The sequence below is a fragment of the Dipodomys ordii genome, unplaced genomic scaffold (genome assembly GCF_000151885.1).
Source record: "Dipodomys ordii isolate 6190 unplaced genomic scaffold, Dord_2.0 Scaffold124, whole genome shotgun sequence".
Lineage (NCBI taxonomy): Eukaryota > Metazoa > Chordata > Mammalia > Rodentia > Heteromyidae > Dipodomys > Dipodomys ordii.
The window spans coordinates 2,410,831-2,435,183 of NW_012267340.1; the positions used below are offsets into that span (position 1 = coordinate 2,410,831).

General features: G+C 49.4%; 1 protein-coding gene across 1 annotated transcript in view; it reads left to right on the top strand.

The window, feature by feature from the left end:
* Positions 1-3,313: 3,313 nt before the first annotated feature.
* The window catches only part of Slc9a9 (solute carrier family 9, subfamily A (NHE9, cation proton antiporter 9), member 9), a 228,786-nt gene continuing 207,746 nt past the window's right edge, over positions 3,314-24,353 (top strand). Inside the window, exons 1-4 of the mRNA XM_013029881.1 lie at positions 3,314-3,632; positions 10,491-10,693; positions 18,809-18,886; positions 20,030-20,106. Of these exons, the coding sequence (XP_012885335.1) occupies positions 3,458-3,632; positions 10,491-10,693; positions 18,809-18,886; positions 20,030-20,106 (533 nt within the window). The 5' untranslated portion in view covers positions 3,314-3,457. The remainder of the gene's footprint in view (positions 3,633-10,490; positions 10,694-18,808; positions 18,887-20,029; positions 20,107-24,353) is intronic.

The window sequence follows — 24,353 nt, forward strand, 5'->3', positions numbered from 1 at the left end:
TGTCCCGAGCCTCCTCCCACAGGCCTGCACTGTCCCGAGCCTCCTCCCACAGGCCTGCACTGTCCCGAGCCTCCTCCCACAGGCCTGCACTGTCCTGAGCCTCCTCCAGGCGGCCTCTCCCCAGCCGGCCCCCCTTTCTGTTTTGCAGAAAGTTCCGCCGGCCCGCAGATGTATACATTGTTTCGTTGTTGTTGTTGTTGTTTGTTTGCTTTTGGGGGGTTAGAGATGTTAGAAAACCATTCTGTCTGGGCTTTAGACCCAGCCCATTCCAATTTCACCGCAGAACGTGGCACTGGCGTAGCTACCACCGCCAGAGAATCAAACATCGCCTTCAGTGTTCATTGACGGTCTTCTTCATTTGAATGTCTCAAGAACAGTTATGGCTAACCGTACGGAGGACCCCCAGTTAATGGCGGGATCAACCACCCATCTCCCCCCACCCCACCCACCCACCCAGGGCTCAGGGATCTCCTGGGGCACAGAGCTCAGGGGGCTAAAATCCAGGAGGCCTTGGCAAGTTAGGATGAGTTCTCTCGACGTGCAGCCGTGAAGTGTCACACGTCAGTTCAACTTCTACTGCGTCTGCGGCCTTGAGTCTGTTGCTTACTTTCCCTGAGTCTCAAATCCTTCATCAGCAGAAGTGTTTTCTAAATAGTAAATTAGACCAGATCGCACTCCTTCGCGTATTTCCTGGAAGATGCCTTTTGTCTTTTGTTTCTATTTCTGTGTGTCTGTGTGCTCACATTTTTATTAGTGCACATGAATTGTACAGTGGGGGCTCATTGTGATGTTCCATCCATGTATATATTTTCCTCATATTCACCCCCTTGATTATACTTTCTGGCTTCCCCTCAGCTAACTCTCTCTACTTCATTTTCTTATTGTTGGTACAGCTAAAAAAAAAAAAAAATAGAGCTTTGGAAGGCTTTTATTTTTCTTTTTTTGAGACAGGACCTTTTCTATATAGCTCAGGCTGGCCTTGAACTTGTGATCTTCCTATCTTCCAAAAGCTGAGATGATGGGCAAGACTACCTTTGTCCTTTTATTTTCAAGTAGCATTCTGAGAAGAAAACACAAAACAGGAGGAAAAGAGTTACTTGTGGGGGTGGGGGCGGGAAATGCGAAGGTTTCCTGGCCTCCTCCCCTTTTCTTCTCAGCCTTCCTAGCTCAGCTTTAAGCAGCATCCAGTTAGGTCTGGGAAGTAGAGTTGTGGATATATTCTAGTACCGGAGTAAACGGGGGGGGGGGTCCCAGAGATGAGGAGCGGCTCTATCAGCTTGTGTCCACGCGAGATCTCAGGCCCGGCATGCCAATCCTGATTATGATCTTTGGTGTGAAATATTGATTGCCGTCAACTTTAGGACTTGTCTACACACTGTACAGGCCGATCGACACAGTCCACAGCCCCTTTATGTCTCTTCCGTCTCTTTCCTGGGTAAGGGCGTATCCAAAGTCCACGGAAGACCACTTCCTTTCTGCAGCTGGAATGATTAGGAGAAAAGATGACCCGAGAAATTTAACGAGGATCGTGCAAATACACAACCACAAAGACCGGACGCTCCCTGGCTTGGGAATTCGCCTTTATCTCGTGAATCTAAGGGCGCGAGCCTCCACCTGCAGGGCTGCCCAGCTCTGAGGGTGGAAGCTGCCGGCTGAGCTGTGCCGGTTTCCAGGCTGTCTGGATGATATCAGTCCTTCCTACCAGCAGGGCCCCGCGCTGACATCCGCACACCTCGAAATACCCCTGCTGCGCCCCGGGGCCGCAGGAAGTGTGCTCCCACATCGCCTGAGATAAAGAGGCTGACGCAGCAGCAAGGCACATCACGTCGTTGACAGACCTTCTCTGAGGCTTGATGAGTGGGTCATCACCCCTGGTCTGCCAGTACTAGTGCCATCTTTGCACCCCATCGCTGAAGCTGCCCGGGAGTGCTTCCAGAGACATAATACTCCAACCTATGCAACAGTATTATAAAGTCCTGAGAAGCCGACCTCGCAGATCCCCAGGACACTCCTAGCCTGCGCTAAGCGGATGAATTGGTCAAGGCCCACCAGTCAGAGTACTGGAAACAGGCAGAGGCCATGGTTCTATTTGTCTCGCGCCACCGCGTTTCCTAAGGCTGAGAAATAGAGATGGGAGCGGAGCCTTCCTTCCACGTGGAGGCCGGGCTGAACACCCATCACAGCTGTGGCTCCCGTGACTCTGGAACCTTCCTGGCTTCGGGGATCCTCCAGGAAGCATCTGGATGTCAGAACACAAGCCCACAAAGAAATCCATGTCTAGATACTGCCTAGTGACCATCCATGATGGTCGTGTGGCTTCTTCCTTCAAAGATAATGTAGTTTAAGTTTGTTTCCTTCCTTCCTTCCTTCCTCCCTCCCTCCCTCCCTCCCTCCCTTTCTGTCTTTCTTTCTTCCTTCTGGCAATGGGGTTTGAACTCAGGGCCTTAGGCCTGCTAGACAGGTGCTACACCACTTTGTACCACTCCTCAAATCTCTGTGGTTTATCTTATATTTTAATAGAGTCTGGCCTCATGCACAGGTCAGCTGGAACTGTGATCCTCTTGTCTATACTTCCTGCTTCGCTGGGCTGATCGGTGTAGAACGCCACACTGAGTTTATTCATTGAGATGAGGTCTTGCTAATTTGTTGCCTGGCCCAGCCCTGGTCTATCTCCTGAGTATCTAGGATTACAAGCTTCAACCACCACACCCAGCTCCTCCTCATTTTTTTTAACTCAATATAGTCTTAACTGCACAGTTGTGGCGATAGAGAATTTTCTACTTGCCTTTCACTTTTATTTTTTCTTGTTAAAGGAAAAGACAGTGGATTCAGAGTTCCACTCCTGCTTGATGACTATGAAGCATAGAAAGAAAAAAAAAACAGCCTTAAGATTCCTAACGCTGTGCCTCCCCACTGACAAGCATTCCTGTGAAGAAGTTTCGGGTCTGGTTTGCTCTGACATGATTCCAGGCTTCGGCTGGCAGGAGGGGAAATAAAAACTTCACAAATGAGTGTGCCCAGTGACAAACTGGGACTGAAGCTAGAAAAACGTGAACTCACGAGCATGTGGCTGAGGCAGGGTGAGTAGTTTCACCCTTAACTAGACTCAACGTCCCAAGATGATCGTTTGCAGATTTGCCCTCCCCACCTCCCCCCACCCCCCAGAAAACAATAAAAAGTATTTTCACCGGAATGAAGCCTTTAAAGACAGAGTTCACGGTGAAAAACCACCGTCTGGGATTGGAAAAAGAGACGAGGCTGCTTTAAGAGAGAAACAGGAAGTGGTAACTAGAAGCCAGCAGAATCCTAAAGCCAGAATGCAACGCTGCTCCTGAGCGCAGCCAGCGCAGCTGCAGTGTTGGTTCTGAAACTTCCCGGGTGCCAGGCTGCCTTGGCAAATCCTGACAACGCACGTGGTGGTCCGCCTCCAGGATTTCTATCTAAGCAAATCCGGAGGATGGACGGCGGGCCCCGCCGGCTGCCGGAGAAGGCTGGGTATCACTTCCATCACCAGGGGGCTGTGGAGCTGCTGGTCTTTAATTTCTTGCTCATCCTGACCATTCTGACAATCTGGTTGTTTAAAAACCACCGCTTCCGCTTCTTGCACGAAACCGGAGGGGCCATGGTGTACGGTGAGTGTGTCCACCGTGAGCTGGAACTTGTTGTCTGGGGCGTAATTAGAGACGGGACTGTGCTGATGGCCGGGCGGGTCGTTAGCCTGATGGGGGGTGCCTGGGTAGAATGGGTGCTGATCTCTCCGCCTCGGGTGGGAATTTGCCTTGTCACCAGCGTGAACGGCAGAGTCACGTTTCTGGGGGCAGCCCTGCATGCAAGTCTGTTGCTAGCTGAGGCACAGACCACACCCCTCCCCGGTGGGGAATAGGGTTCGGTGTTGTTATCATGAAAGCATGATCAAATAGGAGCCAGCCGGGGCTGGCTGCTGCAGAACTTTGCATTCCCTAAGATGCTCGCAGCTGCTCCCCTTTAGACTCATTTTCCTTCCCGGCCTTGTTTGCCTCTCCCCCCACCCCCTCCACCCCACCGCCCCACAATGCAATATTCAGAAAAGTACATCGGCAACTCCCAAAGCACATCATTTTGCAGAAGTTGAATGCGCGACCACAGAGTTTTCTAGACCCCCCATGATCATCTTTTCAAGCACAGAGCAGGACACCTGTCGTGGTGGATGAAAAACCAGTTCTCAGCCTTGTCATGGAGAGAGACTCAGTGGAAACGGATTGCTACAATCTGTAGTAAAGAACATACTTTTTGGTTGCCTCCTCCCCTTCCCCATTTTGGAAGCCCTGTGGCCCCTCTTTTGCCTGAGTTAGAAGGCAAAGTTCTACGCTAACCTGTGATGTGGTACGGTGAGACCGTACGGCGTCCTACATCTCGACTAAAGCCTGGCGTGGGACGCTTGCGTGGAGAGGCAGAAGTTTCAGCCCCAACAGTGAGATTTGTCTTTCTGCCCTATGCCAGCCCATTCATCCATCCAGGGCCCAGCATTAAATGTCCTTCGTAGGGGAAGTCTTAAGGCACGCACTAGGAACTCTCCTGGGGGAGAGGACATTTATGATCAGGTAGGAGAGGAAAAGCTAACCGGTAAGGGAGCAAGGCCCTCAGTGACCACCTTAGCCACACTCCAGCAGCTGCCTCCTCCCCTTCCGCTCTCCAGCAGACCAGAACCTTCCCTAACAAATAATAGATGTAGGATGTCATCTGGGAAGCCAGAAGCAATGAAGTCTTTGGCATCATATTAAAGATATACAAATAGATAGATAGATCTATATATATATCTATATATCTGTCTATATTATATATATAACATATCTATATTATATAGATATATAACATATCTATATAATATAGATATATATCTATATGTTATATAGATATATGTTATATAGATATCTATCTATATACCATAAATATCTATCTATATACCATAGATCGATCTATGGTATATAGATATATATTATATCTATATGTTATATATAGATATATATTAGCAAAACAGGACAGGTTTAAGATTGTCAGCCTTTATTAGAAAGGGAGGTTGCTTGACAAACCTGCGTTCCTTAAGACTCAGAAATCCTTTATATTCATGCAAGCCAATGTTTACTTTGGAATTTGGAAAATTTCAAATAACTGTTCACCCTTGAAAACTCCAGCCTTTAACATGGTGATCAGCACTACAAAGATACTACTTCATTGTTCTCTGTTGTGGAGATGAGTATTTCTCTTCAGTTGCTATTCTTAAGGTAGTTTACGAGCAAGTGTATAAGCAGGGAAGGAGTTGAGTTTTATGCTATCTTTCTTTTTTTATGTATATCAATATGAGACTTGTTGAAAATAAATATAAAACCAGGGGCTGGGAAGGTGGCTCAGTGGTAGAGCGCTTGCCTTGCATGCCTGAGGCCCTGGGTTCAATTCCTCAGCACCACATGGGCAGAAAAAGCCGGAAGTGGCGCTGTGGTTCAAGTGGTTGAGCGCTCGCCTTGAGCTGAAGAGCTGAGGGACAGAGCCCAGGCCCAGAGTTCAAGCCCATGACCGATACACACACACACACACACACACACACACACACCGTGCAATATAAAAGAATTATATGTTATGAAGAATATGTATGTTTATGGATATGTGTGTGTATGCCATTATTAGAACTTTGAATGTCTTTGGTGTGCCTTCAGCTCGTATTTCAGTGCTCTTTGAGTTTTGTTGTCATAGAAGACAGTTGCTGGAATCTTATGCAAGCATCCTCAGTGCCTTCATTTCACACAGTAAGATGCGGAGCGAGCTCCCCAGGCTGAGCGCACACTGCTTGCAGGGTCTGTGGGACTCCGCCACACCCCTCTGCCCACGGGATCCGAGTACTCATGGGCTCACATCCACCTTAACGCAGAGACTCTGAAATCAGCCCCCGGAGGGTGGCATGGGGGGGCGCTTCCTACTTCAGAGCTGACCTAAAAATGCGATGTCTGAAATGGCTGTTCTGGGATGTGACGGAAATCGTCTGTAACTACAGCACGGGGAGGGGGGGAAAGCGGAGCTGTTGACCAGCACATTCTCATCACCAGGCGGAAGGCGATGCTAGCTGAATCAGCTGCTCGGGTCTGGGCAGGTGGATTTGGGACCTCTAGGTCAGGCAGAAGGCGCCTGGGTGAATGACACACAAACCCCACCCATCCTCCCCGCAGCAGGCCAAGACACGCTCCCTGGGGAGGAAGGAGGTGAAGGTCCTGTCTCTCGCCCCCGGCTGAGCTGGGATTCCACCCACCTCTCTTCACTTGGAAGAGGCCGCAGTGGTTCAAAAAGAAGGACATTCCTCCAGTGGCCTCCTGGCGACCTTCCAGGAGAGAGGGGACCGACAGAGAGGTGCTGACATGTTCACGCTCAACCCGTGCCCCGTAGCCCCCAATCGAGTGGGATTGCAAGATAAAGCTGTGCGAGATACCCTTTCCACCCGAGGATGGAGCTTGGGATACTGATCTTCCAGGAGCTACACTGGCCACCAGAAACAGACACCGCTATGTTTACAACAGAGGCTTTCACAGTTGCTTTTTTAGAGAAGAACATTTGGGAACAGGCTGCGACTCAACCTCTCCATCCCACCCCCTCTCAGACAAAGTGCTCCTGCCCCTGATACCCAATGAACTTAGTTGACGCTCCCTTATTTCTTGCTCCTCGACATCGACCCGGTGGGCTGGTTGGTTCCTGGATTGTGAACCAGACACATTTTCCTTCCAAATTTCCATGACCTGCCCTTAGCCCAGTCCACACCCCCCCTATCTCTGATCACTGAGGCCAACTGTCTTAATGGATATATGCAATTAGTAGGTGTAGAAATCCAATTTAAAAAACAGTTCCAGGGATCAGAGGCTTAGAAAATGAGATGCTAGGGGGCTGGGAAGGTGGCTCTGTGGTAGAGCGCTTGCCTTGCATGCATGAGGCCCTGGGTTCGATTCCTCAGCATCCCATAAGCAGAAAAAAGCCGGAAGTGGTGCTGTGGCTCAAGTGGTAGAATGCTAGCCTTGAGCTGAAGAGCTGAGCGACAGCGCCCAGGCCCAGAGTTCAGGCCCCACGACCGACCAAAAAAAAAAAAAAAGGAAGAAAATGAGAAGCTAGAGGAAAATGAGGCGAAAAGTGAGGAGGCAGAATGTTTAACTGATTTTGATCGTTATTGTAAGAAACAGTCTGTCAACTTGTCAACCTCAAAATATCATCTGCCGCTGCGCTGGTTGGAAACAAACCTGATGCTCTTCTCAAACAGCAGGAATCCTTCGTGTAGCTTTCCTCCTTATTAAGGGTCAGTGAATGCTTTTAGAAATTAGTGGCATTATCATTAACAATAGTTTCGCTTCGCAGGGAAAGTTATGGATAATTGTCTCTCGTGACATTCTGTGGCTCTCGTTATTTTAAAATTGAAGGGTTAGAACCCATGCTGGTCTGAAATATGAACCATGGGGAGATTCACTTAGACTGGACTAAAAGCCCGGATGAGCATTAATGGCCGAAATATTGATTGACAACAGCTGTTGCACTTAGCGCCGCGCCCTTAGGGTCTTGGGTCCCCTCTTCTACGCTCATAAAAGAACAACTGCTCCTTGCTGCCTGATACCACTCAGAATGCCACGATCTGTCACTGGACGCTGCCGATTTTTATGGGACATCTCTAATACCGTCTATTTGTGGGTTGAGAAGTTTAAGCTTGGGGGCGGAGCAACCTAAAACTCCCCGATGCTTCCCTTGGTTCCAGGTCTTTCCCGCAGCAGGGACTTCAGCCTCTGAATTCATGTTGAAAATTTGCTCGCCATTCAGTGGGCCCGAAGGATGGCACGAAGCCATCACGTTTAGAATTTTTTAAATTCATTACACTATGTCATTGTAAGGTGTCCAAGTGTCTGCTGATCCCTCCAGAGTATACATAGTAAAGTTTAGCAGAGCCTATTCAGTTTAAGAAAGTTCTCTCTCTGTGTGTGTGTGTGTGTGTGTGTGTGTGTGTGTGTGTGTGCAGAGGGGGTGGGAACTTCTATCTCACAGGGTGTGTTCTGCACAACATGATTCTTGCACCCGCCATGTCCACATCTTTCTAGAAGGATCTATACCCAGACATGCTGGATCAGAAACTCCGGGGTTGTGGCCCAGTAGTCCTTCTGGTGCATTCAAGCTTTGCCGTTACTTCAACAAGAGAATAATAAGCGTGGGTTTCCTGGCTTTAACTCTATTTTCTATCATGGTGTGTTTTCCTTTCCTTTTGCATCCATTACCTTCCTAGGGTGGAGAGGGAATTGGGGGCCATCTCCCCATTCGGGAGAACCCTCGATTCACTACTGACAACGCTCGTTATGCTCGTATGAGAAAATAGATTGCTTTGTGTGGACGTTATGAAGTGAGAAACTGAGTCAGTATGTGCTAGTGAGAGAACTCTGTTCTCTCTTTCTCCTGACCACCTTGTCTACAGTACTATATTAGAACTCTAATACCATGTTAGAGTCCAAGGGAGACAGTACAGTGCACACCGGTGATCTCGGCATTCAGGAGACTGAGGCAGAAAGATCATAAGTTCAAGGTTAGCCTGACCAGGTATTCAGACTCTGTCTCACAAAACAAATAAAACCCTAAGTATATTTTAGATACAAGGCCCTTGTCCGTTGTATGACCAGTGAAGATCTTCTCCCAATCCGTGGGCTTTCTATCGATCTTGCTAGCGATGTCCTTTGCCATGCAGAAGCTCTGCAACTTCATGCAATCCCATGTGTCTGATTTGTTGTGTTTCTGGGTTTTTATTAAGAAAGTTTTAGCTTGTGCCAAGGAGTCCTAGTGTTTCTCCTATTCCTTCCTGTAATGTTTTCAGGGTATCTGCTTTTACCTCAAGGTCTTTGAGCCATTTGGAATTGATTCTACATAAAGATCTAACTTCAGGTTCCTACATGTGTATAGCCAATTCTGCCAGCACCATTTGTTGAAGAGGCTGTGTTTCTTCCATACTGTGTTTTGGTTTTTGTTTGTTTGTTTGTAGGTCATGGGGCTTGAACTCTGGGCCTGGGCGCTGTCCCTCAGCTCTTCAGCTCAAGGCGGGCGCTCTACCACTTGAACCACAGTCCCACTTCAGGTCTTCTGGTAGTTAACTGGAGATAAGAGTCTCACAGACTTTCCTGCCTGGGCTGCCTTTGAACCGCGATCCTCAGATCTCAGCCTCCTAAGTAGCTAGGATGACAGGTGTGAGCCACCAGCACTTGGCTGTGTTTTGGGGGTAGGGGGGGACATAGGTCTACAGGTTGAGATGTGATATACACCATGGAGTTCTACACTTCCATCAGAAAGCATGACATTGCCCCATTCGTAAGGAAATGGGAAGAGATGGAAAAATTGTAGTAAGCTAAGCAAGCCAGGTCCAAAGAGATACAAGTTACACGGCTTCCCTCATTTGTAATAACTAGAATATGTCTATGATATTCTTAGCAGAGGATCACAATAGGACATATGTAATGAAGCATAGCAACATGAACTCCAGGAGTCAGAAATAAGATGTTCTCATTATGTCCTGCATGCACTTATTGCCTCCTGTTTCTGTTTCTTTTTCTGAGCCTTTGTCTTGTATATAAGCTTCTCTGATCTGTGGAAGGGAAAGGGAATCACAGACCCTGCAGGACAAAGGCTGAGCTAGTGCAGCAATGATACCCAGTCCTTGCTAAACATGTATGTGTGTGTGTGTGTGTGTGTGTGCATGATGTATGTGGTGCATTGCATGTTACACACACATGGGCGTGTGTGCGTGGGATGTGTATGTCCTGTGGTGTGTGGTGTGGTGTCAGGGTAGGTGGTAAACATGAGACTCTGGAGAGAATCTGATGGTTGGAACTTTCTAGCTTTGCTCATATGATCCTCCCAGGGGCCTAATGGACTCCATCTTGCTATACAACACCGCGGGGTATTTTGTGGTGGATGTTGTTGGCAGGGTCCTCGAACAGTTCTGGAATCGTGGTGGGCTTTTCTTCTCCAGCAAAGCAGGTGGATAGTGAGCTTACACAAGGCTGGCGGTGTGTCCCCTTCAACAGCACCCACCCTCCCCGCTAGTCCTTTGAATTTAGAAAGTTCAGTGGGAGGGCAGAAAAAGAACAAAAGCCCTAAATAACCAGAAGGTGCTGTATGTTTCTGCTTTAGATTTCATCTCTGACTAATTGTGAGGTAAAACCAAATAGCTAAAAAGGAAAGTGTTAGGGAGCACATTTAAGCATCAGAGATTCAAGAAAAAGGAGAGAAGGAGAAAGGAAGGGAAGGGAGGGTGGAGGGGAGGGAGGGAGGAAGAAGGAAGGAAGGAAGGAAGGAAGGAAGGAAGGAAAAAGAAAGAAAGAAAGAAAGAAAGAAAGAAAGGAGGGAGGGAGGGAGGGAGGGAGGGAGGGATCTAAAGTTTGCTCATCACATAAGCATCCAAAGAGTGAATAATTGGATTTCCTTCTTCGATTGCAATGATGTATCTCTTCTTTTAGGACTCATCATGGGATTGATCTTGCGGTATGCTACAACACCAACTGATATTGAAAGTGGGACTGTCCATGACTGTGGAACATTGGCCTTCAGTCCATCAACTCTGTTGGTTAACATCACTGACCAAGTCTATGAGTATAAATACAAGCGAGCAATAAGCCAGCACAACGGCAGCCCTCCCCAAGCCAACGCCATACTCGAAAAGGTAAGGCTTGGCTTCCGTCTGCCCATAAACCTGTGTTTTTCACTTTCACTGATTGCATCCTATATGGGCCTTCGTATTTATGTAGCACATACGCCATACACATGTACTTTTACACAATACACTATCAGGGCCAGTCTGTGCAGTAAATACTACCGTATAATTCAGTTCTTTGAATTATAATCTTATCATACGCTTAGCTGCAATTTTTCTGAGAAGTTGGGAAATGTCTGTAATATAATCCTTTTGCAAGGTATAACTACATTAAGGTTTTGTTGAAAGCCTTTTATAAAATTCAGCAATTCTACTTCTCTTGATACTTGATTCAAGCTTTTGCCCTTGTGATGTGAGTGGCGTCCATAGAAGGAGGAGCTGGTTTAATGGGGGAAAGCTACCTAAGTATGGCTTAAAACAGGTGCATGAGTCAATCCCTCTCACTAGGAAAGTAGTAGAGGTTAATATTATTGAGTTGGAAAATCAGCAGGCCGTGCGCATGGGAAGGTCTTACAGACCTAGTAAGTTTTCAAAAGAGTTGTCAGCACAGTTCAATTTATGCTTCCTGCCACTCATAAATCAGTTGACTATTGTGCAAAAAGTTAAAGGAAATTGCCCGCGGATATTTCGCCAAGTCTTCACTTCCTGTGTGAAAAGTGACAATGTCGTCGGTGAAGGAAGTTATTTGAGGGTAAATTATACCAAGGGAGGGACCTGGCCTGCCTCAACGAAGAGAATCCTCCAGGCTGCAGGTACACCAGCAGAGATAGATAGTAGGTACCACTGTGTATTTTAGAGGTGTTTAAAAGACACTCTTATTTGAGCTAGCTAAGCTCATGACTTGGGGATTTTGTTTTGAGCCATTAAATAAACGAACTGAGTTCAGCATCGCAGTTTTTGTGTTTCCTAGGCTTCCCAAGTCTCCTAATTTTGACTTAACACATGGAGGAGTGGATTTGGAAACTCCATTTGCACCAGACATTCCCTTTGCTTGATTTTTTTTTTCTCTGTCTAACACAGAGGCCAGGGGCAAAGCTCTTCCCTTAACAGGAAAAACTTGACCAGAGTCAACCGACCCTGAGATAAATAGGTGCCTTTTACCCTAAGGCCCTCTTGGGAAGAATAAAGCAAGGGCTGGAGAGAAACCTCCTTTAAGACTTCTCTGGCTATGCCAAGAGGAAGCAGCATCAGGATGACAGATCGGCAGCTGGGTGTTGAGGAAGCCCCCTGGGGGGAGAAGCCCTCCGTTCTGCAGAGACGCGAGTCTGATTTGTGTTCCTTGATCCTGACACATCTGGGCTCTGTTCCCGAGAGCTCCGAATCCAGCTTCACTCAGCTGGAGTTGAGAGATCCATTGGGACCCGAGGAAACCGGAAGCGCTTCTCTTTAGCTCTTCCCTCTCACCTTCTTCCCACCATCTTTGCAGAAATTTGGCCTCGGCTAGGACTCAGGAATGTCCCGAGACTCCAAATCTCCCATTCGATGCTAATAGCATCCTTGAATGGCACCGATTTTTCTCTACTGGTCATTCAACAAATGTCTGTTGGAAACTCGGCCTGCCCCATCTTATTTACCAATACTCCAAGGTCGAGTTGAACGTTGAGAGTCTCAGGAAGAAAAGTCGGTAGTAGAGGAAGGTAGGGAAGAGCTCAGTCTTCCATGGGCACAGAAAGGCCCGGAAGAGACGGTTCACACGTGGCCAGCAGGCACGTGGCCGGCAGGGGGACCTGGGTTGGCCAGCAGCCCGGACCTCCCAGTGCCCGGGCCAGGGCTTGGGAGGGGGTACCTGTCATCCCTACTGGCCATTTTGTATCCAAATATCCATCACGAATTTCTCTGTGGCCTCTGTGGTGGGGATTTATTGTTTGGAAGGCTGAATGGCTGACATCCTCATCTGGAAATAAGCAGAGAGCAAGAGAGAGAGAGAGAGAGAGATCTGCACGGCCCGCAGAGAGGAAGGAGGCTGAGTATAGAGACTCAGACAGGAAGCAGCAAGGAGAAAGGTTTGTCCATTAGACCTTACGTCTGAATCGATCAAACGTAAAATGGCCCTTGCAATACATTTCCCCTTTCCTCGGTTCCTTCGAACGCATTCAGCGGGGGCAGGGGTGCCCGTTTGTCTCGGCTGGTCTCCGCCATGTAGTTATGTAAGGGCCGGGGGCCAATGCATCTTCCTGGTTTTCTCCTCGGGTCATAGGAAGCTCACTGGCACTGACACAAGGTAGGAGCCACACCTGATAGTATGGACTGGGGCAGGACGCCGGGAAGCCCGCGAGTCGCTGGGCGGTAGAACTGGATCGAGCTGGATCTGACACCTCTGGCTGGGTCTGTGAAGGCAGCTCCAGGCGTGGGAAGACGTGTCCCGGATGGACTGGGGACCTAGGTGGACCAAAACAGAGCCCAAGGAGGAGGCCAGCGAGGGCTGGCCTTGCCTCTCTCCACTTCCTGGCAGCTAGGATGTGATCTGACCACCCCACCGTGGTGGGCGGACCCCAAAATAAATCCTTCCTCTCTGAAGTGGCTTGTGTGAGCACGGCGATGATGATAAGGTTCTGTTCACCTGTGGCACCAAGTACTTGGGCTGCTCCTGAGACCTGAGCAAGAAGACTTATCTCTGAGGTGGGGCAGGCCGGGATTTAGTCTGCTCCCCCTCCCCCTCCCCCTCCCCCTCCCCTGCTGTTTGATCCCCCCTCCCCCCCAGGTTTTAGCGGCTGGTGGAGAAGTTTGGTGTTATTTTTTTATAAGCACTGTTGTTTTTTCTTCTTCTTAAGGAGAGTGCCCCATTAAAAACAAATGTATCGCCTGACTCGATCACACTTTCTGCTGAGCTCAGCACCCCGCTCTTCTTCCTCTTTGCCCAGTCCCCCTCCAGCAAGCCAGCTCTGGGCTGGGCTTCCTGCTGACTCAGCCTTTTTCTACCCTGCCTTCCCCAAGCTGGGAGAATGGAAAGAGAGAGACAGACAGACAGACAGAGAGACAGACAGAGAGACACAGAGACAGACACAGACAGAGAGACAGAGGGACAGAGACAAAGACAGACAGAGAGCCAGAGACAGAAAGACAGACCTTCCCTCCATCCCACTTCCGGCCCCATCCTGTTACTGTGATTTTTCTGTCCTGACCCCTCCCACCCAGCTCCACCTGAGGTCTCTTCCCTAGAGATCTTTCCTGAACTCAGCAGACCGTGTCTCCCCTGCTGATTATGTCGGAGCATCTGTCCTTGATGCTGACCTTCAACCAAGCATGTATTTCCCTGCTTGGCACCGCCATCTCTGCCTCCTGAGTCAGCTTTCTTTGTGTGTGTGGCGGGGGGGGGGGTCATGGGGCTTGAACTCTGGGCCTGGGCGCTGTCCCTCAGCTCCTCAGCTCAAGGTGAGCCCTCTACCAACTTGAGCCACAGCGCCACTTCCGGTTTTCTGGTGGTTTATTAGAGATCAGAGTCTCGTGGACTTTCCTGCCCGGGCTGGCTTTGAACCTCGATCCTCAGATCTCAGCCTCCTGAGTAGCTAGGGTGACAGGTGTGAGCCAGGGCCACCCGGCTCCTGAGTCAGTTTTCTCCAACCACATTTTCTCAGCCACTCACCCAGGTGCAAAAGCACAGGTTGTTTTCCTCCTTCTGGGATTGTATATATTTTTTAACCTCTCTCTTTCACCTCTAAGCGCTGCTAAGCCCCCAACCCTCCTTGCCATCTGCCTGCTTTATTTTAAGCAAACACCTGTTGGATGAGTGGATGTCTCCCGGGTTTGCTTCTATCTCTTCCTTCTACGGCAGCTTCCTGCTTACACGACAGCTTTACCTGCGTTCGCTCTGAGTGACCTCGGCCTCCTCCCTGCCCAGCCCAACCCCGAATTCCCCCCCACACACAGATCGACCTACAACACCATCATCTTCTTCTCTTTTGGGGGGCGGGGAGAAGAGGGAAGAAGACATGTCAGTTTGTAGGCGGTAACACATTCACAGGACTCAGTGCTCAAAAGATGCTAGGAAATCTGTGATCGCCACGGGGGCGGACGCCATCTCTTTGCCAGCCTGCTCTGGTCACCCAGGGCTACCCATCACAAGGTGGTGGGTGCGCAGTCAGGCGGATGGAGACCCGGGTCTCAGGGGTTCGGCGTGCTCTGTTGGAGGCTGTGTAGGAGCCCGTGAGGAAAGAGGAAAGTATCAGAGTGTAGGGGAGTCTGGCGGTTTAAAATTCCTTGCCACCAGCTCTATGCCTGAAACTTCAGGAAGCTTCCAGATTTCTTCAGGAAGCTTCTGCAGTCCTCTGTGGCTTGGTTGGTTCCCATGGTCATCATCCTTCGACGCTCAGGTCCCAGGCAGCTCAGAGCAAGCCTTCCCGCAGGGCTAGAGCTGCAGGAGAGCCCCAAGCCACAGCTCACCCTGATGCTTCATACCTATGCAATCCTCGGCTTCGTGCAGTCGGTCATTTGTGGTGACATCAAGCCCGGAGGGATGATCGGCACATCACAGGCCTCTCACCGGAAGGAATCGGCAATTGCCGAAGTAACAGGAGTCTCGTGCTTGGTTCTAAACCTTGCTTCTATCTCAGTCCCATTTGCCTGATGTTCTCTGGGAACAGAGACCCCTCCTGCAGGGCGCACGCACAGCCGGCCCCCAGCCTGTCACCGTGACTGGCACTCGGCACGCCGTAGATTGCTTCTCCCGTCCCTGGGAAAACGGGGATAATTACACTTACCACTCGGGAGTGTCGTCAGAACCGATGAAACGCTGTTTTCAAAAGACAGAGCGGGGCCACATCGATCACGGGCCGTTCTTCTCGGTCTTTATTGAGTCGTTGGTCAGAGCACTGACGTTTCTTCCCAGGTTAAATCCTGGTGAATCACCCCCCCACACACACACACACCCCGTCTCCCCTCTCAAGCCCACGCAAACTTTTGCCTCTACACCTTTCTGACGTACTTGGGAGTGAATCTTGGCACACGCGTTCCAACTTCAGAAATTACCTGGGTAACCTAGTTAGCCTACCTCTGTGGACATGGCCGGGCAATATCGAATCCCAACCGGGTACATATTTAAAATTCATTGTGAAGATATTGATCTTTTTGCCCCCCCATATTCTTTTCAGGATTTGAATCTTCATGCGTGCACAGATTTCACTCTTTTCCCCCAATGCCACCTTCTCCGAGTGCCACATCTTTATCTAGATAGAGTGGTCGAACTGTGGAAAGCCGGCGGAGATCTGGAGGATCAGAGTTCAGAGTCAGCCCAGAGTCAGCCCAGTTTCTAGAACTTTTCTCTAGAAACTTCATCTCCAAGAGGACCAGCAAAAAGCAGGCCTGGAGGCATGATTCAAGTGGTAGAGAGCCAGCTCAGCAAGCATGCCCAGTGACTGCAAGGGCCTGAGCTCAAACTCCAGTACTGACAAGATAGAACACAGTTATGCTGGGTAGTGCTTGTCTGTAAGATTTGGTCTTTTTTTTTCTTTCTGATTTCCTTTATTGTTGTTTTGGAGGTGATATCCAGCGGGGTTACCTTTACATACATCAGGTCATAAGCACATTTCCTTTTACATAGTGTCATCTGTTCCTTTATTCTCTCCCATTTCTTCCCTTCCATCTCCACCCATGAAAATCTGATCTTAAGACGCTAAGGAACATTCTTTCACTGGAGCATTTTTAGCTTTCTGCTCTCTTTCACTCATGGCTTAGATTTCTGACTGCCTTCCCTTTTATTATAATTAAAAACTTAACTGTTTAGGGATTTTTGGTTTGTTTTAAGCCTGTGGCTCACACCTGTCATCCTAGTTACTCAGGAGGCTGAGATCTGAGGATCACAGTTCAAAGCCAGCCTGGACAGGAAAAGTCCCTGAGACTCTCATCTCCAATAAACCACCAGAAAACCGGAGGTGGCGCTGTGGCTCAAAATGGTAGAGTGCTCGCCTTGAGCCGAAGAGCACAGGGACAGCGCCCAGGCCCTGAGTTCAAGCCCCACCACCACCACCACCCAGCCTTACCTCAGAGGCACAAAGTCTAGAGAAAATGGCAAGTGGCACATGTCATTTCCATCTGGAGGATGGTATAACCACAGAGCCACAGATCCAACCCTTTCTGAGAAATTGTCTCGGCTTGGAGTTACTCCCAGAGCTCTGAGTTAGCAGTTCCTGGGCCTCTAGCGAGTCTGAGAGGAACACAAATCTGTTTTGTATGTACAAATAAATCCTCGCATGCCGCGCGCCATCCTCAGCCTGCCAGTTTCATCGGGCTGCTCTGGGAAACATAAACCCAGCAGCCCCTCGGTTAACCCCCGCGCAGGGAATGGGGCATTCTGATGGGCCACGTGTTCTGGCTGAGCCGTGAACGCAGCTCTGCAGAACAAGGGCAGAGGTTACAGGTCACGGCCTTGGTTTCCTCCTCCAGATGGGCAGAGCCGCGGGTCTGCCTTGCTGTAGCGCTCAGGATCCATCTCTGCTCTTCAACCCTCCAAACGTGCTATTCCTCGGCCCTCTAAGAAGGCTCATTTAAAAAGAATAGAGTAGCCATGTGAGTCCGAGCATCTTAAAGAGAGCAAACTGAGATGGTGCTTACTAGGTGTCAGGCAAGAATGATTGCCTGTTTCATCCTTACGAGCCTCTTTTCATTAGGTACCTGTGGTTGTGTCCACTAGAAAGATAGAGGAACGGAGGTACAAAGGGTAGACTCCCGAGCAAGGGGCTTGAGCTTGGAGCCCAGGAAGCCTGGCTGTCAGTGTTCAACCCCCTCAAACGGCCGTCGGTAATCTACATAAGAGAAGGGACCTGGATCACAAGCGGAAATAGTTTCTATTCTCACTTTCTCTGCTGGTTTTCATATATTAAAAGCAAGAGTTTAGGGAACTAAAAGGTTAAGTCGAAACATTTTAATGCTCCTCTCTCTCCAAAGGCTATGACAGAATTTCCAGACCATAAGGAAGAGGTATTAAGAACCCAGAATGAAGTATAAAACTCAAAACCTGCTTTTTTTTTTTGAAAAAAAAAAGGCTGAATTTTCTAAAAATAAAAGAATATACTGGGTTCACTTTACAAGGGGTGGATGAGTCATTATCTTTACCATCTGTACTGATGGTTACATCTGAGGTGTAATGTGTGTGGTACATGTGTATACGTGTGTGTATGTGTGTGTGTGTGTGTGTGTGTGTGTGTGTGTGCATGCACTCAAACCAGTTCTGGAACTTGAACTTGAGGCCTGAGCACGGTCCCCACACTATTTTGCTCAAGGTTAGTGCTCTACTACTTGGGTCACATCTCCACGTCCAGCTTTTCTGGTGGTTAACTGGGGACAAGAGTCTCATGGATTTTCCTGCCCAGGCTGGCTTTGAACCAGCTTTCTCAGATCTCAGCCTCCTGAGTAGCTAGGATTGCAGGTGTGAGCCACTAAACACCAGGCCAAAGGTTTTGGGTTTTTTTTGGGTCCAGTCGTGGGGCCTGAATTCTGAGCCTGGACGCTGTCCCTCAGCTCTTCAGCTCAAGGCTAGCGCTCTACCACTTGAGCCGCAGTGCCACTTCTGGCTTTTTTTTTTCTTTTTGCTTATGTGGTGCTGAGGAATTGAACCCAGGAACTCAGGCATGCAAGGCAAGCGCTCTACCACTGAGCCACCTTCCCAGCCCCAAAGGTATATTTTTTACTGAGGTATTTGCACAAGCCAATGTAATGGAAGAAATGACTGGAGTTTAATGGTGTGTGTACAATGCAAGGTGTACAATTTTTCTAGAAGTGAGAAAAGTATGTAGAGCAAGAGGAACTTGACAGTTCATGAGCTACACTATTTAACGGGCACTTTTCTTGGGATCTCTCCTTAGGCAAGCTAAAAACCTGGAGTGGCTTCTCCCTTTCCCAATACCCTAGCACCCGACAGCCCATCCTGTCTCCCAATCCTTCCAGAAGCTTCCTTCTTCCCACAGCTCCGGGACACCAGCCTCTCTCATTTGGATTGTATCCTGGTCACCCAAGTAATTATCTTAAAGCATGAATTAAGTGAGAATTAGGATGGAAAGATGCAAGCTTTTCCATGTAAAGTATTACTTTCCACCGCTCTTTGGAACTTCCAAACTTGCATATTATCCTCGTCTTCGCGTCTGCTAATCCAGGGGAATGCATTACTAATTGCTCGTTCTTCTTTCTTGGCAGATGACCTTCGACCCAGAAATCTTCTTCAATGTTTTACTGCCACCGATTATATTCCACGCAGGATATAGTCTGAAGAAGGTAAGTCTGAGCGCATGCTTATCTTTTTTTCTTAAACATTATTATTTAGTAGAGAATTCTGCCCGTATGAAAGGGAAACGGTTCTTTTGTGGGATGGCCAATTTAGTAAGCTCTCATTATCTAGGGTGTAGCATAACAACTTCACACTTGAAGTGCTTAGATTCTTCTCCACCCCTCTCCCCTAGTATCAGGGTCAATGAGCAGCTGCTGAACTCTTTGATATGTGATGATCTGCAGCAAGGTGAATGTGAGAAATTAATAGAAACAAAACAATTCTTAAGTCATCCTTGGCTTGAGTCGCACTTCTACCGTTCCAGACGATTGTGTCCTAGTTAGCATCAGGTTTACCCATTGGGGCGCGTACACCAGCATGCGCGGATGCTCGTGGAGAGAAGGCCCATCTCTCCGTGTCTGTGTACTTTCCCGACTCATCTGTGCATGATCCACAGGTTTGGAAGTCGCTCACGTAAGAGTTTTAAGTCCTGGCATCTGCGGTGCCACAGAATGAGGCTCTGGCTTGTAGGGTTTGGGGGTGCTGGGCTATCTTGGGGCCTGCTCTTCTCTCTGGCCTGTCCTGGCAGCTACATCATCGGATTGTTTCGTGAAATCCGGGCTCCCCCTTGCTGTGGGTACTGGCTAGGGTGCTCCCACAAAACCCAAAAATCAAAACCTCGAAAGCATTTCTAAGGAAGGCCTTGAAGAAGTTCAGAAGGCTGGCTCTGTGCAGGTCACCCCTCCTCAGAACGCCACCCCAACCGGACGCCTCGTTCCGTGTGCGGTTCACTGAAGCCAATAACTCGGGCTTCTAGAATCTGTCGACATCGCATTTACACGAGAGGGCAGAGAAATGCAAAGGTGGCGTAAGTCCCTTAGACATGGCTACCCCGTCACCTTGCGCACCTGTTTATGTTTCCTCTTCCCTTCCTTGCCCTCCGTCCTCACAGGGGGATAGATCCCTTCCATCTCCAAGAACACACTAGGCTGAGATTTCAGACCCCAAAATCTGCCTGCGTAGTAGAGAGAGAGAGGACCTGTAAAGAGGAAAAAACCCACCACCACCATGATTTTAGCTTTCTTTCCCCTCGCACGAAGAGATGCAGCTCTCATCTCTGAAATGGACGTGTCCCTTGTTTTCCTCCCTAGAGACACTTCTTTCAAAACCTGGGGTCGATTTTGACGTATGCCTTCCTGGGGACGGCCATCTCCTGCATCGTCATCGGGTGAGTGACATCCGGAACTCGGGCTCCCTGGGATGGGAAGCCGGGGATGGGGCCCGGCCAAGTGTGCTTGTGGTTTGTCGTAGTGGATCACGTCTGGATTTGTTTGGCTTCTCAACTCGTCTTGTTGCTGTGCTAGAGATTCAACCTATAGCTTGGGCCATGCTACAAAAGGGCTCTACTCCTGTTTGTGTGTTTTTTAACCCCCGGTACATCATATCTTCATACATTCTTCTTGGTACACACTAGGCAAACCGCAGCTCAGTTGCTGGGCCCTCTCTGTACGTTTGGGGGCTTCTGATTCAGGAAATGAGGCTCACTTGGCTCGAAGTATATTGTATTGTTCACTGGTAGCTTGAATTACGCAGACATGCTCCCCTTCATCTCTGCAAACCTGGGTTTGCTAGCAGCGCCATCGTAACTATCTGTCACGTCGTTTCCGACTAGAGGATAGTTTTTATGAGGTCAGACTGAAACGAGAAAGGTCCAGATGTCAGCAGAATCGAATGCTGTTAGGATGGCTTTTGTTTGTAGGGGATGAGCTTGATTCTCAATATATTTGGGGGGTTAAGTTGCTGAACCCTAAATCAAGGTACGTAGACTACGGCTTGCGGCTCGTCATAAAGCAAACCGTGGCCTAAAACAGCCAAACCTGCCCATCTGACATAGGACCTTGGATCATCCATGCAGAAAAGTGTCCAGCTGCTCGGACGACAGGTTGTACAGGTCAGCCAGCTCTCTCCTGCAGCTGTGGTTCCAACCAGCACAAGAAAGATGCTGTACACAGGCTCTAGCGCCACCTCCAGCCTTCCTTTCCCTCATGCAGTCTTTGCTGTATGCCAGTGAGCGCCTGGAGCAGTCTCTGTTCAAGCCTGTTCAAGGAGATTGCGTGGTGAACACCAACAAATGCTGTGGAACCAAAGATAGAATTTGAGCCAGACGCCCGTAGCTCACACCTGGTACCTTAGACACTCTGGCGGTTAAGGTCTGAGAAGAGTGGTTCGAAGCCAGCCCAGACTGGAAAGTCTATGAGATTCTTATCTCCAGTTTTAATTTACATTTCCCATCTTTTTCCCCCCCTTCCAATTAGATGTTCTATAAAAAAACATCTATCACCTGTAGAGAAGTGGTGGACAATAGCTCTTATTATTTACATATTTTATTTTCTGTACTTCAAAGGGCATACAAAGGAGTTACAAGTTACTGTCATTGCACGTATTAGAATACATGAACTTATCAAAAAGTTAAATAAATCCATTAAATTGCTAGAAGATAATAATACTATGGGGTAAACGTGACCCATAACACACACACACACACACACACACACACACACACACACACACACAGAAGCAAAAAGGCGTGACTCAGATGATAAGGTGCTTGTCTTGCAAGTGTAAGGTCCTAAGTTCAGACCCCCAATATTGCAAGGGGAGGGAGGGAGGGAAGGAGGGAGGGAGGGAGGGAGGGAGGGAAGATACAAACAAGTTTTGCCCCTGACCAAGGACTGCATTCGTAGTTAGTTTGGTGTTTGAGATGGGGTCTTGCTAGTAGCCCAGGTTCAAATTCAGTCCTTCTACCTGGCATGCTTTGGTCATGAGGCCGCTGTCGATAATAATCTTTATTCCTTTCTTGGAGTAGAAATTGTATAGTGTGTCATCACATGTATGAAAAAAAACATGCTAATGCACCCGTACATTAAGTAAGGACATCTTCTGAGAAAGCAAAAGGCAATAGTCAGTTAGGCCCGGCAGCATGTAAAATTTTAGATTTTAAGCTGGGAGGGTGACAGGGTCTATTGAGAAGCTGCAGATACTCCAGGCACGTGACCGTGTCCCCAATGTCCCAAGGATTTGCACGAGAACCAGACTTGTAGCCCGGGAGCAGCTGGTGGGGTCACCGGGGGCTTTGACCCCTGGAACGCCCACCCCGCGTGGATGCCAGGTTTTTCGCTGGACTTGAACACACCCCGGGCGTCGTTCTAGTTTAACCTTGATGGTCCTGCCTCAGTGATGCCGGAAAGAGAAAACTTGGCACTTCACAGACGTGGTCTGTTTTAATAAGGACCCATTTTGGGGAAAATGATTGGCAGACTTCAGAGTCGGGCAAACCCTAAACGGGGTGTGGGATTATATTAAGGTAGCCGTTAAACCTGAGGGGGTGACCGTCAGCCCCCCCACACCCCCAGGAAGCTTGAGTCTGGACCCCAAAGTCATCAGCCACAGGGCACCTGAGCCTCCATCATCAGCACCAGTTCAGCAGCCGTTGGCTCTTCTACTCCACCCTCTGGTGGCAAGACCTGTGCATGACACCCCCGCCGCCCGGAACCCCTGAAGTGCTAGCTGTGAAATCACACTTGGACTTTCTTGGGAGGGCGAAGAGGGGCCAGACGGAGCTGCCTTGGGGACCGATGAGTCCGACCTCCTGATTCTAGCTAGAGAGATTAAACGGTTGGCAGAGGTTTGAAAGAAGCGAGCTGTTTTTGTTTTCCCTTCTCTTGGGTCCCGGAGGAGGTATTGATGATTGATGATCTGCCAGGTGCCAGACACCCGTAGGAGCTTCGTGTCTTTTGGTCGCCTCTGAGTTTTATCTCAGTGCTTTTTCCCCCTCCATCTCCGCCGTTCCCTTAAGATCTTCCCAGGGGGTAAAATACCAACCCCCCACCCTGTCCACTGATGCCGGCATATTGTGCTTTAAGGACACTGTTTCTCAGTCGATTTCAGGCAGGGGCCCATGAAGGGCAAACTCCGAGGGGTCTGGGTTGGGGGGGGAGTCCTGCCGGGTTCTCTGGTGGGCTGTGCCGCCAGCGACGGGAGGTCTGGGCTCCATCACTGAGTCAGGTGCTTCTGAACTTGGAGCCAGCTGGGTGGGACCACATGGGGGGGCAGGGGTGCCCCTAGTCCCGTTTCTGTGACCGGGGTTGGGGTGCCCCTTCCCCTTTGCCCATCAGCATCTCAGCATGGCCAGCGAGGAGGGCTGTGCCTGCGTCCATGCTGGGACAATGGTTCTAGATGCTTCCATGACTGTCTTTCACGTCAGCTAACAGGTAGGCTGACAAAATGCTCTGGGGAAACAAAAGAAAACATCATTGGCGTCTGAGCCCACAGAATGAATTCACACCTGACCTCACCTGGAATCTGAGGCCACCCTAGCCAGGGCCTCTCTTCTCAAACATCAGGACACATTTAAATCCGCAGTCCCCGAGGTACCAGAAATAATTTTTCCCCTTTATTCTGTCTCTCCCATTAAGATCACTTTCTGATTTGAGCGTTTAATACGCTGAGTGCTCAGGATGCCGTTCCCCAGGATCACGTCCAACCCCGCAGGGCTGCGGGGCGCCAGGTCACCAGGGGCATGGGCCTCTCGTGCTGGGGTTATAAGGGGGGTGGCTGGGGTCACGTGAGGTCACTCAGCCCGTCCATCAATCATCACCCCGTCTCTCCTCACCCCACAAAGTCCAAACTGCAGCTACCAGCGTGGGCATCCCGTGTGGGCCTCTCTCAGGCAGACACATGGGATGCATCCTGCTGCTACAGTCCCCTGTCCCCAACACACGCGTGTGCTTATACATGTGTGTGTGGTAGAGACAGACAGACAGACAGAGAGAATGCTCTCTTGTACCCATCCATCTAGACTTAAGGTTCTGCCTACTCTAGAGCATCTCCTCTGCTCTGTGTGTGTGTGTGTGTGTGTGTGTGTGTCTGTGTGTGTGAGCATGCACACGTGTGCCAATCCTGGGGCTTGAACTCAGGGCCTAGGTACTCTCTTGTAGCTTTTCCTCTCCAGGCTGGGGCTCTACCACTTGAGCCAAGCTCCACATCTGGATTTTGGGTGGTGAATTGGAGATGAGAGTCTCACGGACTTTTCCTGTCTGGGCTGGGGTTGAACTGCAAGCCTCAGATCTCAGCCTCCTGAGTAGCTAGGATTGCAGGTGTGAGCCCCCGGGGCCCGGCTTCCTCTTCAACCCTGGCTCCGTTTGCAGGGAGTCTGGGAGAAGCTGGGTGCTCCCTCTCTTTAGACTCAGGTGTGGGGTGCAGAGGGGTGAATTCTTTACCCCCTGGCAAGTGAGGACAGGAAGTCAAGACCTCGGAGGGATGGCGGGAGGAGACAAGAGTCAAGCAGGCCCACAACCATCACAGCAATAGAGAGGGCGGGGAACAGACAGGCCTGGGTGAGAAGCCACGTCTTACCAACCTGGAGGTCAGTGGAATCCCTGTTTATTACAGAAGAGTTTCCGGAAGCACGGACTT